The sequence below is a fragment of the Garra rufa genome, chromosome 14 (assembly GCF_049309525.1).
Source record: "Garra rufa chromosome 14, GarRuf1.0, whole genome shotgun sequence".
Lineage (NCBI taxonomy): Eukaryota > Metazoa > Chordata > Actinopteri > Cypriniformes > Cyprinidae > Garra > Garra rufa.
This window is the reverse complement of record NC_133374.1, coordinates 8857099-8878482: the sequence shown is the minus strand read 5'-3', so window position 1 is coordinate 8878482 and position 21384 is coordinate 8857099. Positions and strand designations below refer to the sequence as shown.

The window sequence follows — 21384 nt, the reverse complement described above, 5'->3', positions numbered from 1 at the left end:
AATAGGATCCAGAACCCAGTTAGGTTTAAACATAAGGAAATAGAATTAAAATTTAAGTTCAAATAAATTAATGCCACTTTTTTATATAGAAACGTCAAGTTTAAAAGCCATGTTTGACAAGCCATGTTTTGAAAATTTTGAAAATGGTTAAAAAGTCTTGAAGATCGAACAAGAATGACAGAATGAAAAAACAATAGACAATGATAGAACGATAGTTGATAGAAAGATGGGTGTGTGGATGGCCAGAATGAAAAAAATGATACAATGATAGAATGATAGATAATAGAAAAATGAATGAATGAATGAATGAATGAATGAATGAATGAATGAATGAATGGACAGACAGAATGCAAGACAGAATGCAAGACAGATAGATAGATAGATAGATAGATAGATAGATAGATAGATAGATAGATAGATAGATAGATGGATGGATGGACAGAATGAAAACGATGGACAATTATAGAACGATAGTTGATAGAAAGATGGATAGATGGATGAATGGATGAATCGATAGATAGAATGAACAATAGAACAAACGATGGAATGAACGATAGAACTATAGATAGATAGATAGATAGATAGATAGATAGATAGATAGATAGATAGATAGATAGATAGAAGGATGGATGGACATAATGAAAGAAAGAAAGACAGATAGATGTTTGAAACTAGTCGCTGCCATTTTGACCCGATTCTTTCAGTCTCAACTTTCTTTTCTGCTACTTAAAATATTATAAATAAGAAACCAAGGAAAGCATTTTTTCGTGTGTATGCTCAGCGAACCATAAATGATTTTCTACTGTGACGTTCCTTCAGGCGCATACTAATTCAATTAATGTTAATCCGCATCAAAATCCAGAGATAACCCTTCGTCAAATGGTGACCTCTTTCCTCGCCTTTTATTTATTGCCAATGGAACAGTGTAATTAGAACACCTTTGGGACGTTGCCCGTGGTAACCTCTGATCACAGCGCCACACACACACACAATAAGTGATGCGTCCTCTGGGGATTTTCTGGCCTTGCTGCAGTGGGTGGATAGCAGCTCTGGCTATTGATTTGGACGGTGGGCTGATGAATCTCAGGGGAGCCAATAAAAATAATTACGAAGAACATCATCAAAGCTCCCCAGCCTTCTGCTTTGCACATGAATAAATGCGTGGCAGAGCTAATAGAAGAGCGGTGGAGGTGGCATACATGGTCATCTGTGCCCAGAAGAACATTTTATTGCTTTGAGGTTTTATTGGTTCTCAGTTGTTTCTTTGAAGTTTCAACCTCGACTCAGATGTTTCTGCTAAAAACCCTTGGGGGAAAATAAGAACATAGAGCTATATATTTATGTACAAAAGCATAGATAATTTAGTAAGTGACCTGAACACAGTTTGAGATCTTTTCTGAAACTCAGATGTTTGAGATTTCTTAGGAGAGTTGTGATTTGTTGAGTTAACTCATTGGTGTCTCAGAGAAACCGTTTGAGCTTAAAGAGGTCCTCTTTGTGGGTGATGAGATCCTGTCAGCGAGGAGATGAAGAGAACTGAATGGAAATGTACTGTAGATGGCTTAGCAGCAGGCTATTTCTGTTCTCCACCATCCATTAAGCGGTTCCACGATATGTACAAGGATGAAATTAGTCCTCTCCCCATGCAGGAGACAAGAGGGAGGTTCTGCAAGTAAGCTATTGTTCTTAACCAGCCTGTAAACAATGACTAACATGACAGTTCACCCCCACTAGGCTTTCTCATCCATAGAAAGCACATCCTCCTCCTCGACTGATTCTCTAGGCTGCATATGGCGAGGAGGAGTAGAGAAAGACAGGCTTTAAAAGACTTGGTAAATGATGCAATTTTCCATTTTTTCTTCTTGCTGCTAAAATATACTTTCTGAAAAAATGTATGTAAATAAATTGCATCAGTGTGTTACATGTCGTATCACCAATGATTATGAATCAGTCGAATTGTCGACAGTTTCTCACAGGGTTTTCCATGCATCATGTGTGTGTTGCCCAGTCCAAATGTGGGTGCATATGCATATATGCCCTTGTGTTTGTGTGTGTGTGTGTGTGTGTGTGTGTGTGGGCTGGCTGGGGGGTCCAAGGGAAGAGGAAATGGTTCTTTGAATGGTGTTCGCTCAGAGACATAGTAAAGAGCACTCTCCCAGGCGGCCAAGAGCACTTGATTGTACAACAAGCAATGATCGCATTAAGAGAGGGCAGCAGGAAGAGTGAGAGAGAGAGGGAAACAAAGAGACAGAGAGTGGAAAGAAAATAAATTGACTTTGCCAGTGGCTTAGTCTGCTGATGGGAGAAAATATAGAAAAAATTACTTTTTCATTTTCATGTGGTACATCCACAAGTGTGTTAGGGGTAATGGAGTGTGTGTGCATCTGCCTGTATGATTGACCCTGTTATAGTGGTCACTATAAAAACAGGTTTTACAATTTCAAGAGTGGAAAACAGCAAGGTTTGCCTGTTGTGTATCTATAGAGGTCAAAAACAGTGTGTCTTGCTCAATAACTAGTTAAGTTAGCAGAATCACTACTTATAGTTAGTTACTGACCAGTACCTAGTCAGGAAAAAGACTGGGCTCCATTGATGCTATGACGAGAATAGTATTCCCTTTATCGCTTTATCCTCTATCTGTTTTCATATTTCCTTCTGTTCCTCACTTAACAGGGAAAAGCACAATTTTAGAAGCATCTGCTGAGCAAAATTTCTCCCTGGATAAAAAGATGAAAGAAAAAAAATTCAGCAAGCAGATGGCGCCTCAAGGTTCAGACGATTAGAGGTTGCAGATTGGAATACAAATTGGATTAAAAGAAATTAGACTAATAAAAATCGAATCGCATGGCAAGTGCAAGCATATTCACCTCAGTCATGTAAAAGTCTCTGCCAGTGGCTGTCGATTAGAAGCTAAACAGATGCTCCAGTGAGATAGCAGTTAATATATGTGTGTATATGTGTGTTCTTGGCGGACACTGTCACGCCATCATCCTCTTATCTCGACCCACCCTATTTATCAATGTCATAATGCTAATTAGTGGTTTGTTCATTTAGTCACAACATCAAACAAACTTGATTCTGATTGCTGAAAGCGGGACATGAACATAAATTGATTCTGGACTTTATTAGATCCAGTAGAGCATGGATACACCAAGGCTGCATCAGGTCAAAGTAAGTGCCCTGACCTTAAATGTGTTTGACACCTCAGGTTTTAAGGGATGCAGACTGCCAAGATGCAAGGAGAAGGATAAATGCGAGACGCGGTGAGAGAGAGCAAAATCAGTATATCTGCAAACTTCAGCAGAGCTCGGTTTCATAGTATGCAGCACAGCTTAAACATGAAACCTGGAAGGTACAGGATAAGATCTTGCCCTGTCAGTAGCTGCTAGTCCCTTGTGTGACCCCCCCCAAGTCTGCTCTGGGTCCTGTGTGTGGCCTCACTTAGACAGCAGATAGCTGGAATGATCACTAATCAATGAGAGGGAAATGGCAGGAATTAGCACAAATTAGGTGAAGTGGGAGTCCTGGCTCTTTTAAATAGACTACGTGCTGCACTGCGGGAGAGAACGAACCTTTAAAGCACACTAACACATGCTGGACTCAGCAAAACATATTTGCGTAGTAACAAACAAGTTTGCATCTCTGTTATGCAGTGTGGATCTAGCATTTAGCACCCTAAACAAATGCTCTTTTTTACTGCAGTTCCATACATCAGCAACCGAAAGAGTTTAGCACCGCGGTGAACTATTGTACATCAGCACTGCACACCTGCCGTCCCGAGAGAGGACAAGGCCACCTTCAGCTCAAGCTAGCTGCTGGGGCTCTCATAACGTAGGAGGTCCGTCCTGGGCTCTGCAGTGGTTTATGTTGAACAAACGGCTAGGGAGCAGCTGTTTTAGCAGTGCTAAACAAACAAAGCTGGACAGAGCTATGTGCTGATCATGCTAGCATGCCACTCTCTCGGGAGGTTTAGCCACTAGCAGTGGCTAGAAAAAGCTAGTGAACAAACATATTGTGCTTCATTTGTAGATTTATCTTCTTGGTCTTGTTGATAATCATGCATAATGCTTGTTTTTAGATTTCTCTTTATGAAACTTGGTCATTATGGGGCTAACAAGATGCCTGACACATTTCTTATATTGAAAATCAAATGCTATAATCATATCCCCTATCCTTTTTGCATTTACCCTTTCCTAATGTTAAGCAATTCAAATCCCTGAAAGAAGTTGAAAATCAGCATTTACAATCTCAAGGGTGTTTCCAAGCTTGCCATGTGCTATTGAAGCATATAAAGCTTACAGCATTCATCTGATGGCAGTGCTAGCAGCTTGGGCTTAGCATCTCTTTTTGGCCGGGTTTTGGGGGGGATCAGGAGCCGCTTTTGTCCCGCTTTGGCCCGTGCCTTAGTGATGTAAATGCAGGGTGGCCTCTGGCTCCTTATCTCTAGGGTTAAGGCTCACACTGCTCTTTCCACAATCTATTATCATAAGGGCCAGACTCCTAGCGTGGGCTGCTAGCGTTATCCATACCAAATGCAGGGCCATGCAGGGGAACGTTCAGGGGATTAGCATTTTAACACAGTGTGAGTCTAAACCCCTGAACCTCTCTGTCACAGAGGGCAAGTCCCCAATGGCTTGCCAGCTCACTATGTGGCACCCTAAATTAGTGGGCTGGATCAGAGAGAGCTGGGTTGTGTTTTTGACATGGCTTTTCTTGGCTCAGAAACATTGCTTTTGTATGCTCGGTGAACAACTGGCTGTAGAGATAAAGGATTGTTTTGAGGGATTATTTATTAAGATTTTTCTGACTCAAACCTTACTTTTACTGGCTTAAAGTAATGTGAGATTGTGATTGCCAAGACCAGGGGTGTCCAGTCCTGCTCCTGGAGGACCACTGTCCAGAAGAGTTTGAACCTAATTAAGGTTTCTAGGATGACTAGAAGCTTTCAGACAGGTGGAACAAAATTGCACACCCCTGGCTAAGACTAATGCTAATTGGTTTGTTGCAGTCTTGAAACTACATTATGTTGAACATAAATGCAAATAAGGTTGAACCTGACAAGTCTTCCTCTTTCTCCATTTTCCCAGGATCCCGTCTACGGCAGGAAGATTCTCCACCTCGGATCGTAGAACACCCCTCCGATCTGATTGTATCCAAGGGCGAGCCAGCCACCCTAAACTGCAAGGCGGAGGGGCGGCCCACCCCTACCGTGGAGTGGTACAAAGATGGAGAACGAGTTGAAACTGATAAAGACGACCCTCGATCCCATCGCATGCTCCTTCCCAGCGGCTCACTCTTCTTCCTGCGTATCGTACATGGCCGTCGAAGCAAACCTGACGAGGGGGCGTACGTTTGTGTGGCACGAAACTATTTGGGGGAAGCAGTCAGTCGAAATGCCTCGCTGGAAGTAGCATGTAAGTATGCGATTTCTTCAATTATTGCCTTGAGTAACAGTTGCAGTGTTGGAGTACTTGTTTTTTCCATGAACTCTGTGGACTGGGCTACACCTTAAAGTCCCTAAGCATAGAACTACAATTCTGCTTTTAGAATCCCACAACATTTGCTGCACAGAGTTTGATATTGGCAGATTTTGTATTGCATCTGATGGATTTTGGAAAAGCCTGATTTCTCTAGCTCCCAAAACAACTAGTGGAAGCATTTTGCAGTTGGCTCCTGACTTTAATTAGCTCAACATATGTTTTAGTAAATCTTAGATATATAAGTCTTTTTCGGAACGATAGAAACGATAGGGCATTGCAAGTAAATGCAGAGCGGCAGACTCAGATGAAAGAGCATGCTAGGTGTGGAAGGGAGGGTGTAGACACTCTACACAGGAAGGCAGAATCGGGGAGGGGGGCTTATTGACAACCTGTAGATGGGTTCTGCTTTGAAGATGGGTCTCTGTTGGGTTGACTTGCGTTTTCAGAGAGAGCACATCCCCTGGGATCAAATCCCCAAGCTAATCAGAGACCATTATGAGTGACAGCTACCCTGTCCTCATTTGCTTTTCTACTAGCCAATGAGTATGCTATTCTAGCGATAGGCCTTTTTGCTGATTAATGGACTGTTGGATCCCAGAAACTCTTTGCTAGACAGAACTTGCGCCTATTGTCTTGGGAGCTTGCGATCTTTGTGATTAGTGAATACATTTCAGCATCTAAAGGCATAAAGGCTAGCTACTCTAGCTTAGCAGATATGCCAAAGCAAAAGTCATTAGAGATTAAGGAGTATTGGTCTTGCTCCGCCGGGTTCGTAGTCTAGACCTAAAGTCTAAGTGAGCTGCTATCTTGAAGTCTGTTTCAACCCCAAGCTGATCAATACTGCGGCCTCTCTTATGCATTGTTATGAAAATAGCAGCGATCCATCATGAAATAAGGATATGATGATAAATATTGAATGAATGGATAACTAAATTGGCTCTGTGTGCTGCCGCCAAGACCCCATGCAGTAATGAGAGGGTGTGTGTGTGTGTTTAGCTGTTGGAGAGGGTAACTCTAGATGAAGGGATTGTGGGAAGGTTTCGAGAGCCAGTAAATTTTGAATACTGCTGCATTTTCTATTTTTAACCTGTAATTGATGATACAGGATGGTGATTTGGGTTAAAGGATAGAAATGCAGAGATGATGTTTGCGTTTAGTTTTACTTTCGAGCTACCAATTCCGGGAAGCTTTTCAGTTATATTTTTGAATAAATTTCTATTTTTTAAACTGTATTTGATAATACACCACTGCGTTTTGGGTTATAGGGTATATATAGTCGGGTATAAAAGCAGTTTCTGTGTGTGTGTTGTGTTTTCACTCGTGTAGCTGGCAGGGGGTGTGTGTTTTCTCTGATCCGCTCAGCTCTTCCGAGGCGGTGGCGGCGGCCCCCAGGTGCTAACTGTGTGACAGCAGCTTGATCTATCGATCGCACTAAGAGGGGTCTCCTCGCCTAAATGAAAATTCATGAAAAATTGATGAAGTCCCCGATTATTCCTTTTTTTTCCTCTGCTAGCTCTTGTATCTCTTTCTTTCACTTCCCCCTCTCTGTTCTCGCTAGCTCTCTACGTTTCCAGCATGGTGCTAAATCAGATGCTGTGTCTGAAACCTAATCTAAAAGGGCACTGTTTTGTGAATGAAGGTAACTCGTAAGGAAACAAGACACTTTTAAGGTTTCCAAGACACTGTAATGTGGTCTAATGATCTGAAACAATATTAGACATGACCAAGCAAATATTTGATAGTTAAATGTTGGTTTAAAATGCATCCTATCTCCATAAACAGGCTGCAAAGGCAGCATTTTTCAGGTTTAGACACAGACTGACAGAGTTTAAATGAGCTGTAGGATGCTTTATGACTTTCAGGTGAGAGGTGAAGGGTCGTAAGGTTAGCGGGACAGCGGATACTAAACCTACAACAGGAAAGAGCAAGAACTGTACTTAGACAAGACCCCTCAGCTGTGTTACGTTACCCAATTTCCACTCATAAAACTTCTCTTTACTGGTGAGTGATCACAGTAGTGAAGCCAATCTAAACCGATACAGCTCATGTATCGCTCCAAGCAAAATATGTTTCATCTGTCACATCGTAGAAATATTCTGAAGCGGCGCTGTTTTCTCAAGAAGTAAATGTTGATTTTATAGCCAGCTGTGTATATCTGATCTATATGAAATACTCCCAGACTCGTATACGTATAAAACGTTCACCTCCAAAACAAACAGCTGGCCTTCAGTGACAAACTGAAAAATGTGGCGAGTGTTTCAGACTGTTTTGCGACGTTCATTTTAAGGGTTACAAGCCCAGTACTTTTTCATCTTCGCGTCACAAGTCGTCTCCTGTTGCAATATATGGTTCGGTCTCCCTCCTTCCTTCTCATATGGGGTCAGTCTGCACCCCCGCGAGCCGAGTGAATGGTTCTGTTGAAACAGATTGCAGGCAGGCGTTCGCCGTGGACCACTGGAGCCGCCTGATCAGAGAGACCCCAAGCTGGGCTGCAGGAAGCAGAGAGAGGCCTGTGAAAGGAGCTCGCTGCATTATTAATAACAAGGCAGATTGCAAGGAGGTGTCCGCTGTTGCAGGATTATCTTAAATGCTAGTCTTTAACAATTGACCATTAGTAATGCCACAAAGAAGATGCACAGATCTTGTTACGGACCGTTGTGTCCTAGAGAGTTTAAAGCGAAGGTGCGAAAGGGTTAATTTTTTCACTATGATAATGCCAGGCGCTTATCTGTCTCAGCACAATACTTTGTTTAATATAAACTTATTTCTGTAGGGTTTAGCAAGTTTCAAATGACCCTTTTTTCATGTAAAGGTACCGGACATGTCTTTCCACTTACCTCAACATAAATGAATCCCTTTCCTGTCATTTATAAGGTCTTAATTAAAGCAGAAGAAGAAAAGAGTGGAAAAGGTGCTGACAGGCCACAGGGAGCAATTGGCTGAATCCCAATTCGCATACATCTACTGTAGCCTAAAGGCACATACTTTGTTGGTGATGCACACATGCTTGAATATATTAAGTACATATATGGCTTTTTTGTTAGCATTACAGAGTTTACACTTCCCAGAAATAAACTTCCTGTATAAATAGCTGGGGCATTTTGCCATTAAAGTCAACCTGGGTAAGACTTATATGACATAATATAACATAAATTATGTCTCTTATTGAAATATGTATTAGAAAACACATGAAAGATTTACGTTATTTTAAGAATCCACATCGTTTTACACATATGTTTGGACTATGGGGTGGTGCCATTATTGGTTGCATTTGGTGAGCTAATGGCGCTACCGGTTGCTGTTTTTACCTTAACACAACTCGGAAAATAATATACTGATACATTGACCACAGCTACTAAAAGAGCTTATAGGTGACAATGGATATATATCCAATTGCAGTACCATAGATTTTTCCACAAAATGAGTCTAAACGCCCCCAGATATTGCATGAAATCTGCGCTGAGAAACTCCTTCAGTGGCTGCGGTGTCATGGATAAGTCAAGGATGGCATCTAGCGTTTCTTGTCTCTGCCATTTGTAAGCTCTTTCAGTAGCTGTGGTCTACTAAAAGCCTCAAAGGCGTCAGGGCTGAAGTGGAAAGAACAAAGACGCAGGTCTTTAGGAAGTTTTTATTCGTCCACAGGCATCTTCCCATTCGTTTCTTCTCTTCTTATCACTAGAAAAAGCAGTAAAGACTTACATTGCTTCTCTTGTCGCCCTTCGATTGAAAACTACAAACAAAAGCCACACAATGTGGCATCGTATCTGTATTTTATATAACAAGTTGTGAATTCGGAGTGGTGTTGCGGTAAAAATAGCAACAGGTAGCGCCAGTAGTAGAGGTTCCCTTTAAAAATGAGCATTTAGGCTAACAAAGATATCTCAGAAAGCTTTTATATACTCTTACCCTGTTTCTCTATGATATATATGATGGATACATTTTGGTCTGTGCCGCACCCTGTGGCACTCCTTGCTTCTGGGAAAGATATTTTGTTCTTTTGTTGCTATTTTTCTTTCTCTGTGTCTTTATGTCTCTCTCCCACTCGCTCTTTCTGTTTCCCTCTCATGATCTTTCTCTTTCCCTTCTCGGGATAAACTGGGTCAATGAGCAGGTTCATAAATCATTGTGAAGACTATGTCAGACTGAGGCAAGCCCTGCTTTGAATAAATTTGCCAAAGTGGCGAAATCTCTGGTCGTAGCTTGTGTACGGGGCGCTATGTGACAAGCCACACATCTGGGGCACACAGTCATCCAGGAAAATGTTAATTAGCCCCCTGTATCTCTTCTCAGGTGGAGAGGTGTGTGTATTATAAATCCGAGGGCAACAAGCTGGTTGAACACGGGGGCATTAATTAAGCGTATAAGGTGTGAATGTGTGCGTGTTTGTGTCTGCTAATGGTCTGCGCTAATAACAATGTGAAAGTGTGCATGTACTTTGGGTCATGGCGACAAAAAGTGCTGTTTCGCTCACTTGTAACCTTTAAAAAGTATGCAAATGAGAGAAGGGAGAAACAGATGTCGTTGCTGGTTTGTTAAAAGGCCACCAGCCTGGGATTGGCTGGCGTGTTTGAAAAGGTTCTTTTGATACGCTTCAGTGTGGCACTTCAGCAATTAAGAGTATCGTAAGGCAGCATTTGGAAGTGGTAAGATGAGGTAATTAGTGGAAAAATGGTGCTTTCTTGTGTTAAGCTTTTCTGGTGCATCTCAAGCTGTTTGACTGTGTGTCCGGCATCAGTAAAATCTAATAAAAAGGATGGAAATAATTGGACACACACAGCTAGAAAGGGTGGGCGGCATGAACAAAATTTAATATTTTGTTATGAGTAATTTTATATTGTGGCAACCATATATATACTACAATTCAAAAGTTTGGGGTCAGTTTTTGTATATTTATGTATTTATTTATTTTTCCCCTTAAAGAAATGAGTTTGAGAAGGGTGTTCTATATATTGTTGATGAACTTTTTTTTTCAAACTGAAATAGGTCAAGAATGGTATTTTGGATGTTTTTATTTTATTTTATTTTATTTTATTTTATTTTATTTTATTTTATTTTATTTTATTTTATTTTATTTTATTTTATTTTATTTTATTTTATTTTATTTTATTTTATTTTATTTTATTTTATTTTATTATTTTAGAATATGCTAGTAGTAGTTTCCAAACTGAAAATAGGTCAAAAATGGTATTTCATTTCATTCTTTTTAACCTTTTATTAATCAAGAATCCTGAAAGAATAACAGGTTCCAAAAAGTAGTAAATCAGCATATTAGGATGATTTCTTAAGGGTAATGTGACACTAAAGACTGGAGCAATGGCTGGTGAAAATTCAACTTTGCATCACAGGAATAAATTATATTTTAAAAGATATTAAAATAGAAAAACATTATTTTAAACTGTAATAATATTTCACAATATTACTGTTTTTGCTGTACTTTTGCTTAAGTAAATGCAGCCTTGATGAGCATAAGAGAATTCTTTCAAAAAAATTAAAAATCTTACTCATCCTAAACTTTAGAACAGTAGTGTATATATATTGCTGTTTTGACTTTATTATCTTTTTGACCCCAAACCTCTGAACTGTAGTAAATATTGCAATTTAATTATTTCTATAAGCTCAAGAACTATAGCTCAAGAACTTTTATTTTATAAAAAAAGAGTATTTTTAGTCTGTCAGCAGTACAAAACCAGCAGCATAATCATTTAAATATTTTATCATCAAAATAATTGTAATATTTGTAATAATCTTTGTTATAAAATTGTACTACTTTAAATTCAGACTATACAAATCTGTCAGCAGTATACTGTTACACTTATTTTCTCATGATTGCATTTTTTCCAAATGTAAATTACATTAAGGTGCCCTTCCCACTAACAGTATACCAAAATATCCACTGGTTGACACATATCTGCCATCATGCTGCCCATCCCTACCATCTAGACTACAAACGCCCGTCTGGCTTTTAACGCCTCATCCGGTGGACAAGTGAGCGTGTGTGAGTGAATTAATCAAACACACACTCACCTCATCCGCCTGATTGTAAATGTCAGTGTCTGTCTGGGTCCTCTGACCCGCGTTGGAGTTATCCCGGGATCCGGATTCTGCAGGTTCTAGGGTTTGGTAATTAAGTTGAAAGCAGACGGATGTCAGGATGCATCCGCGGCCCACAGGGAATGTTGGTTTCTGATAAGAGGGAGGGAGGGTGAGGTGCCGGCGGAGAGGTGGAAGAAGAACGGATCTCTAGTCTGTGATAAAGGAGAAAGAAATAAAATCCCTGATTGAATGTGTCAGCGTTGTATATCTGCAGTGCTGGAGTCAGCGCCCACACCATAAAGACCAACCTCCTTATCAGCAGCATGTTACGTTACACACACATACACGCCGGCTGCGGTGAGATGGAGCCATGCAGATTTGGAAGCATATCTTACACTCACATCTTAGTGTGTGCGAGACTAATCGGTCAGCTGGGCAGATGATATTAAACGATTCTTCATTGTATGTATATGTGGAGGAAGCCCTCTGGAAAGGAGATAAATCACTGGTCCCATGGAACTCTAGAAATACACACACACACATTATGTTCACGCACACACTGACCTTTCTCATTCTATCTTTTTCTCTCTCTCTTACAGACTTTTGTTAGCTCACTCTTGTCCCCTTGTGAGTGATAAAATTTTTTACATTTTATTTTATGGGATTTTGCCTCGATTTTTGACAGGACAGTAGAGAAATTATGGGGGAAAGAACATAGGTTGGCAAATGGCCTGAAATGGATCTGAGCTACTGCTTTATTCAGTGTTATGTTGGAGCATGTGCATGACTGACCAGGCCGGATCTCTGACCGGTTATGAGTTTTAACAAAAGTGAGGAGCACAGCTAGTCAGTCGGATGTAAATATTTATCTGACATGATGATTATATAAGCGTGTAGTTGAAAATAGGTCAAGAATGGTATTTTGGAATTGACATTTAATTTAATTTAACTTAATTTAATTTAATTTAATTTAATTTAATTTAATTTAATTTAATTTAATTTAATTTAATTTAAACTTTGTTTTATTTTTGTTTTATTTTGTCATTTTATTTTATTGCATTTTCTCTGTTATATTAGAATATTTTTTGGTGATTTATTTCCAAACTGAAAATAGATCAATAATGGTATTTTATTTTATTTTATTTTATTTTATTTTATTTTATTTTATTTTATTTTATTTTATTTTATTTTATTTTATTTTCCTGTGATATTAGAAGCCAGTAGTTTATTTATTTTTAGTTTTAGTTTTAGTTTTAATTTTAGTTTTAGTTTAGTTTAGTTTAGTGTAGTTTAGTTTAGTTTAGTTTTTTCCTGTTATATTAGAGAAAGCCAGTAGTTTTATTATTTTGGGGATTTTTCAAAATTGAAAATAGGTTAAGAATGGCATTTTGGATTTGTTGATTTATTTTATTATTTTTTCCCTGTTATATATGAATAAGCCAGTATAGTTATGTTTTTGATTATTTTTTTCCAAACTGAAAATAGGTCAAGAATGGTTTTATTTTATTTTATTTTATTTTATTTTATTTTATTTTATTTTATTTTATTTTATTTTATTTTATTTTATTATTTTTTTATATTATTTTTTCCTGCTTTAAAAAAAAAAAAAAATATATATATATATATATATATATATATATATATATATATATATATATATATATATATTACAATAAGCCAGACAGCTCTTAACAGAAATCTGTACAGTTGCTCTCAGTGGCTTTCAGAGATGTACAGCCGAATGGATTTACATAGAACAGAGTCCATTATGATCAGATGGTCATTGTGGATTAGCAGAAAGGATTTATCCTCTTTTCTTTTTTTGAGTAAACAACTGTTTCAGCTTTGTTCAGTTTGTTGTGTCTGTATCCAGTCAGATCCTACACTTGATCTGACTGGCACAACAGATATAAATACAAAAAAAAAAATTTTGTTGGTATGAGAATGTGTTTATCTGTCATCTTTTTTCTCTTCCTACCAATGTGTGTGTTTTGCACATGCACCTCTACTAATCTCTATCAGTGTGTATGTGTGTATGTGTGTAACATTGATTCAGTGTGGTCTCTATGACCCTAAACTACTTAAAACTCCATTACATGATTGCCAGCCATCAAAAAGAGCCAGAAGCTATGGCGAATCATTCCGAATGGTCATTTAAATCCAATCAAAGTCCAGACTGTTGACTTCAATCTGCATTTCCAAACCACAGCAGGCATGTTTGCATCCCTGTACTATGCCAGGCACTCACCTACCAGAGGTTCTTCTGCAGTTCCTCGTCAGGTAAAACAAAAACATGAGATTGCTTTACTCTGCCAGTCTTCTGAATGGGATTGGATCCGATGACCCTTAAAGACCCATCAGACCCCTCCATCGTAATTCCTTAGCTTTCGACTATCTACGCAAAGTAGATACCCCTCACCCTGCAAACGCGCCACCGCTGTCTACCCGTAACCCCTGAAGCAAAGCCTCCTGGGACCTCCACCAAGGCCTGTAATCCATCATATGCGTGTGTGCGCGCAAATTCAGCTCCGCCCTTAACTGAGGACAGAGGAAATTGATTCAGCTCTCTGTTGAAGCGAACAATCTGTTATTTTCTCGAAAAAAAAAAAAGTGCTAGTGCCGAGTGCTGATGGTGCAAACTCTCGCGCATGAACACACACACCCTGTACAAACCGCAGGCCTGTTTCGGTGGAGTGTCATCATCAGAGAACGCTTCCCGTCGCTCTGATGGATGGTGTGTTTTTGAACCTTGCACTCTGGTCACCCACAACACAACTCAATCAAGCTGGATGCCCGAAGGTATCCGTCGTCTTCGAAACTGGCATTTAGATTGTACTAGCTTTAGCACGCTTTTCTCGAACTCCACCCCTAGTGCAGGACTAATAGTGCGCGCGATGCTGTTGTGACCGTGTGGTGTTATTCGTGCCGTTATTGAGTTTGACTCTTGTTACTCTGGGAGTGCGAGTTCCTACTGCCGCCCCGGACAGCTGCAGCGAGGAGGAGGGACGGTAACCTAAGCTTCCTGTACCGCAGCGTATGTCGGGGGGATGAAATCCGAGCCCCCTCCTGTCCCTTGTCTCCTTCCTGCTGGTGTTTGAAATTGATAGGCGGTGTGGGGTCCTTCGCAAAGCTTGGGAGTTTATGAGTGTGATCTAAAGAACAGCTGGAGTTGGCCGCTGGCCGCTCAGTCTGCGCTGCGGCCCGGGAGGGTGTCAATGAGAAAATTTGTCAGTGGTGAAGACCTCTGCCCTTGTATTATTTCTTCATCAGTTGTGTTTTGCGCTAATTGCCTGTTTGCTTGCTTTTAAGGAAACTTATAGAGTGCAGCAGTTGGGTGCTGGAAGTAAAAATGACATTTATTGTCTCCATAGGAGAATTAATTGTTAACAATAACTTATAATCCTTTAAAGAGTATGACAGCGTTTTAGTGCCACATTAAAAAAATAAATAAATAAGATAATGACATCAAAGTTGTAATATTTTGAGAATAAAGTCGAAGTTACGAGAATAGTGTCGAAATATTACAAGAATAAAGTCAAAATATTTTAAGAATAAAGTCGAAATATTTCAAAAATAAAATTGAGAATAAAAGAATAAAATTAGAATTAAATTTTGAGAGTAAAGTTTTGAGAATTAATTTGTAGCAATTGCGAGATAAAGTTATAATATTTTGAGAGTATATTCTAGCCTATTGCGCATGCAAATGGACCAGACTGAGAGAATCAGGAGATTCTCATTGTATTTCAACTTCATTCTTGTAATATTTTGCCTTTTTTCTCGTAGTAATTCAGCTTTATTCTCGTAATATTTTGACTTTATTTTCTTAATATTTTGACCTTATTCTTGTAATATTTGTCTTTATTCTCATAATATTTTGACTTTATTCTCTTAATATTTTGACTTTATTCCCGTAATATTTTGACTTCATTCTCGTATTTCGACTTTATTCTCATTATATTTCGTATTTGTTTTTCAACATTATTCTCGTAATATTTTGACTTTATTCTCATAATATTTTGACTTTATTTTTAGTAATATTTCAGCTTTATTTTCGTAATATTTTTACTTTATTTTCATAATATTTCAACTTTATTCTCGTAAAATTTCTACTTTATTCTCATAATATTTTGACTTTATTCTCGTAATATTTTGACTTTATTCTCGTAATATTTCGACTTTATTCTCGTAATATTTCAACTTTATTCTCTTAGTATTTTGACTTTATTCTCGTAATATTTTGACTTTATTCTCTTAATATTTTGACTTTATTCCCGTAATATTTTGACTTTATTCTCATTGTATTTCGTATTTGTTTTTCAACATTATTCTCGTAATATTTTGACTTTATTCTCGTAATATTTTGACTTTATTTTCATAATATTTCAACTTTATTCTCGTAAAGTTTCGACTTTATTCTCATAATATTTTGACTTTATTCTTGTAATATTTTGACTTTATTCTCGTAATATTACGACTTTATTCTCTTAGTATTTTGAATTTATTCTCTTAATATTTTGACTTTATTCTCATAATGTTTTGACTTCATTCTTGAAATATTGCAACTTTAATCTCATAATCTTCTATTTATTTTATTTTTTAGCATGGCACTAAAACACCGTCGTAAAAGAGAGACCTGCTGTGAGCTACAAGGTTGTTAGACAATGCTTTTGTTAGAGCTATTGGTGTGCATTATTTCAACTTATTATTTTAAATAATTCAATCTCATAGCAAAATGCCTAGTGAAAATCTACATCATCCATGATACTGCAAAGAAATCTCCACCAATCAGAAAATTGTGCCAGAAAAGAAGACGGGAACTGTTGTAATCCACTATATATCTAAAGACTTTTTCCCACAGACTTGTTCCAAAAGGTGTCTTCAACCCTTCAGGTCAAGTGTTGTTGTGGGCTTATGAGCAAAACTAAAATGATGAATGGGACACCCCATGATCTCATGGACTTCACGGAAGAAGGCCACAGGACTAGTTTCACATGAAGTGCACATTTGGGACACGTCCATATTTTTTCAAGGCTTCTAGCACTAAATCTTATCCTGATTTTGTTATTCATGACCAATTTTGACCTTTTCTCTGACCCGCAAAATTTGCTACTGTTTCTTTAAGACATTTTTATATGTAAATAACATGTTTTTATTGGCAAACCTCCCCTGGAAGAAACCACAATATAATTCATCCAGGCAGGCCAAGTTGCTGCATATTGATGTATGTGAAATGCATATGTAAGGAGTTGCATATTAATTTTAATTTTAATATTGTTTATTCAACAATTTCTTCTTTTCTTTGTCAGTCTTTGACGCACATTCAAGAGAGTGGTTTTTGGTTTTGATGACCTGTTTTGAGCATCCACTTCAAGGATGGCCTGAATATTGTGTTTGCCCACTTGTTATTTTACCAAGATATGCAGATTGTCTCATCATGCATGTGTGAATATTGAGTTTATTTAGGCCGTGATCTCTGGTTCATCTGTTTGGGCTGGTAAAATCGCTCTTACTAGCGAGACAGCGAGACAAACAGATGGACTGATAGACATGCATGCACACACACACAACACTTATAAACTTGAAAACGAGAGGCAGAGGGACACATGGATCTTCTGGGCACGCACACACACATATAGTAGTGTGGCTAAAGGCCAAGTGCATAGAAATCAGAACAGCTCCATTCAAATGCAAAATAGAGTCTTATCTACAGACTGTTCTTCGCTGCTCTCCTCTGCTCTACACCGTTCAGGGCAAAACTATTATTTGGAGGCGTGTGTACATCTGCGTGTGTACATACAGGTGCCTACATAAGGTTATGTGTGTGTGTTTTGGTCTGAAGTGTGCGCAAATGTGAATTTCAATGTGATGGTCCATTGGGGTTTCATTGGGATTTTTCTTCACTGGCGGTTTTCTCTAGGATTTTTGACTTGTAGTTTTTTTGAGGTTATTTGCAGGTGGTTTTCCTCATGATTTGTTCATTGAAGGTTTTCCTAATGATTTATACTTGGAGGTTTTACCTCATTATTTGGATTACGTCTTCACTCTTGGACTTTCATTGGAGTTTTCCTAATGGGTTTTTATTGGAGATTTTACTCTTAGTTTCTTAATGGAGGTTTTCCTCATGATTTTTAGAAGGTTTTTTCTTGTGGATTTTCCCTGTAGGTTTTCCACATGGTTTTTCACTGGAGATTTTCTCCTTAGTTGTTTACTGGAGGTTCCCTCATGATTTTTACTAAAGGTTGCCACATGGTTTTTCACTGGAAGTTTTCCACATAGTTCCTTACTGGTGGTTTTCCTCATGATTTCTACTAGTATAGTTCACTGAAGGGTTTTCCTGATAATTTTCATTAGGTCTTTTCTCTTGGATTTTACTGGAGGTTTTTCCACATTTTTACTAGGTACTTTCTTATGGAACTTCACTGGAGGTTTTTCTCTTCGTTTCTTACTGGAGGTTTTCCTCATGATTTTACTAGGTCTTTTCTTGTGGATTTCACTGCAGGTTCCATATAGTTTTTCCACCAGATGGTTTTCCTGATTATCTTTATTAGGTCTTTTCTCTAAGGTTTTCACTGGAGGTTTTACTTATAGTTTCTTATTGATTTTTATTAGGTCTTTTTGGGGGGATTTCACTGTAGGTTCCACATAGTTTTTCACCGGAGGGTTTTCCTGATGATTTTTAGTAGGTATTTTCTCTTGGGGTTTCATGATTTTTCATAGGTAATTTTTCATTGGTTTTTACTAGAGGTTTTCCTCATGGTTTTTCACTGGAGGCTTTCCTTATGATTTTTACTAGGTCTATTCTTATGGATTTTTACTAGATGGTTTTTCTGATGATTTTATTAGGTTTTTTTCTTGTAGGTTTTCCTCACGATTTTTACTAGGCACTTTCTCATGGCTTTTCACTGGAGGTTTTCCTCATAGTTCCTTACTGAAGGTTTTCCTCATGTATTTTCTTTTGGATTGTCCTTATAGATTGTCCATATAGTTTTCACTGAAGGGTTATCCTGATGATCTTTTCTATTGGATTTTCACAGGAGGTTTTCTGTATGATCTTTATTAGGCATTTTCTAATGGATTTTTACTGGAGGTTATCCTCATAGTTTCGTATTGGAGGTTTTCCTCATGATTGTTTACTAGGTACTTTCTCAGAGATTTTTACTGGAGGTTTTCCAAATGATTTTTCACTGGTGGTTTTATTCATAGTTCCTTACTGGATGATTTTTACTAGGTATTTTCACTGGAGGCTTTCCATATACAGCAGATTCTCTCTGGAGGTTTTCCTCATGATATTCACTAGATCTTTTCTCTTGGATTTTCACTAGAGGTTTTCCTCATTGAAAACTTCACTGAGCTTGTGTTTTTCCCCTGGTAATTTTCCTTATGATTTTCCTTATGGTGTTGTTTTTCTCTTGTGTCTATAGTTTTGAAACACAAAGCTGAACCTTTATGAGAATAATCACTCACATTTTTCACAGCTTTAACCTGATCAGGGTATCCAATATTCAGCCGCGCGCCTAGAGGGCCTAGTCACGAGGGGGGACCCACATTTCATCCGTTATGTCCTACTGTAAAGCGCCTGGCGGTCCACTTTTTCAAATGAAAGCTGCTAAATTGTCCAGATCAATCACTTTAATTTGTCTGCCACATTGTTATCAAGGGTTAAATGCATTTATTTAATGCTCAGTTGTGGCGTTTGTTTTTGTTATTGTTGAGATCAGCAGTGTTTCATCCTGGTGTGGTGTGGATGTGTGTGAGAGGATGTCTTCGGATGGTTTAATATCAGATTACTGACCTACACAGGAAATGAAAGCAGATGACAGTGAGTGATCACCTTGTGAGTGCATTTTGCGTGTGTGTGTGATTGACAAGCGGATGCATTTGACTCCCTCGATCTTTAAGAAACATTAATAGTCTCTTGCTCCCGGCTCCATATATCTAGTGTGTGTGGGTAAGGAGAGGATGAATTATGCATTTCTAGCAGACTATGAAAAATGAACTCCTTCAGATTCTCATCTGCATAAATCTTCATTGTATTTAGACACTAGCTGCATGTTTACATTGTGAATACAGGCCTGGGTATTTAGATTTGTGTTTCTAGAGGTTATACATTCTTGCTGACGTCTAAATATGCAGGTGACCTAAATGAGATTCAGGCAAAACATAACCCCCACGGTGCACCAAGAGAGTGCCGTTGAATTGCTCCATATGTGCCAGCCTAATGCATTAATTGCACACTTTAAAACTCATTCTTCCTTGCCATTTTATTTTAAGATTTTACCGAGAGAAAAATAAATTCTCTGACACATTATGAATATTGATTTGGCTCTTTATAACCGAACAAGCACTGCAGGGAAGCATTCCGCACATTAGTCCTCTGTTAACACTAGTAATTTCACACATATAGACACTGTAATTCAACTGGAGATTCACATATGTGTCAACATATAGAATCTGTAATTTAGGCAACTGCAAAAAACAAACACATTTGAACCCTATAATTCTGCATATAGATGTCGGGTTAGTTGGAGACAACCACACAGATGTATTCAAACTGTAATTTAGCTTTCGACTCCATGCAAAGCAAATTGCAAACGTTATGCAAAATGAAATCTGCAGCATGCGACAATCTGTGATTCAAAACCCCGTCGTTCTCCCAGCAGGTGGATAACGTCTCAGTTCTTAAAGTCCGCTTTAGTGCTGTACAACATCACTTTGAACGGCCCCGTAGTGTTTGGACGCTCTCAACCGGACTGGAGAAATGAGAACAGTCCGATAATGATTTCCTGTAGCCGAGCCTTTAATCCCAAACACAATGCTTATCTCTGCGGTGTAAAGCATGTGTTGTGTGGTAAGCCGGGTTTCAGATTGCCCCTCTCTGAATGGACAGTCATTGAGGAGTCGTGGAAAGGCCGGTGTGGTGGCGTGATAGCAGGCGATTCTCAAACGCTGTAGCAGATAGGAGGTCATTCGCTGGAAATGACCTCCGATGGGCCATTGATTGACCTGGTATTGAACCTTTGCTAATAGACTAGAGGGACAGCGCAGGCCTGGTTGTGGGTGATACAGTGGAAATCAGGTTTTGTAAACATCAAGCAGCTTTTGTGGTAGTTGAAAAAGGAAATCGGTTGATACTAGGGAAGCTCTGATCAATTTTGGCCAATACAGATAGCAAGTTGTTTGTTGTACTTTGTTTTTTGTTTTGCTCTACTTTGCTTTACCTGGCTTTGCTTTTTGTTTTGTGGTTTTTTTTGCTTTGCTTTGATTTTTTTTTTTATTTGTTTGTTTTTGGTTTGTTCTGTTTGGTTTTGTTTTGTTTTGTTTTGCTCTACTTTACTTTTTATTTAGCTTTGTGTTTTTGTTTTGTTTCATTGTGTTTTGTCTTCTGTTCTGTTTAGTTCTGTTTGTTGTTTTGTTTCGCTCTGCTTGTTTTGCTTTGTTTTTTTTTTTGTTCAGTTTTTTGTTTTGTTCTGTTTAGTTTTGCTCTGCTCTGCTTTGCTTTGCTTTTTGTTTTGTTTTTTGTTTTTTTGTGTTTTGTTTTGCGTTTTGTATTTGTTACATATATGCATTTGGCAGATTCTTTGTCCAAATTAACTGTCCAAACTATATCATGCATTTTGATGCATAATGTTGATGAAAATATTGCATAGTACTTGCAAATCCTAAGTCATGGGTTCACATTCCAGGGAGTGACTGAACCGATAAATATATATCTTTAACGCAATGTACTGTAAGTCACTTTGGCTAAAAGTATTTGCCGCATACATAAATATAAAATATTGCATTGGCCAATATTTCAATATATATGCCTATTTGACAGTCTATCCTAATCACCAGAACTTTTTGTTTTGGTCTGCTTTGCATTATGGTTTTG

At 38.3% G+C, this 21384-nt stretch overlaps 1 protein-coding gene across 1 annotated transcript in view; it reads left to right on the top strand.

Moving 5' to 3' along the window:
- Positions 1-21384, top strand: part of LOC141285297 (roundabout homolog 2-like) — a 322679-nt gene that overhangs the window by 297526 nt on the left and 3769 nt on the right. The window contains exon 3 of the mRNA XM_073818326.1: positions 5088-5414. Within this exon, the coding sequence (XP_073674427.1) occupies positions 5088-5414 (327 nt within the window). The remainder of the gene's footprint in view (positions 1-5087; positions 5415-21384) is intronic.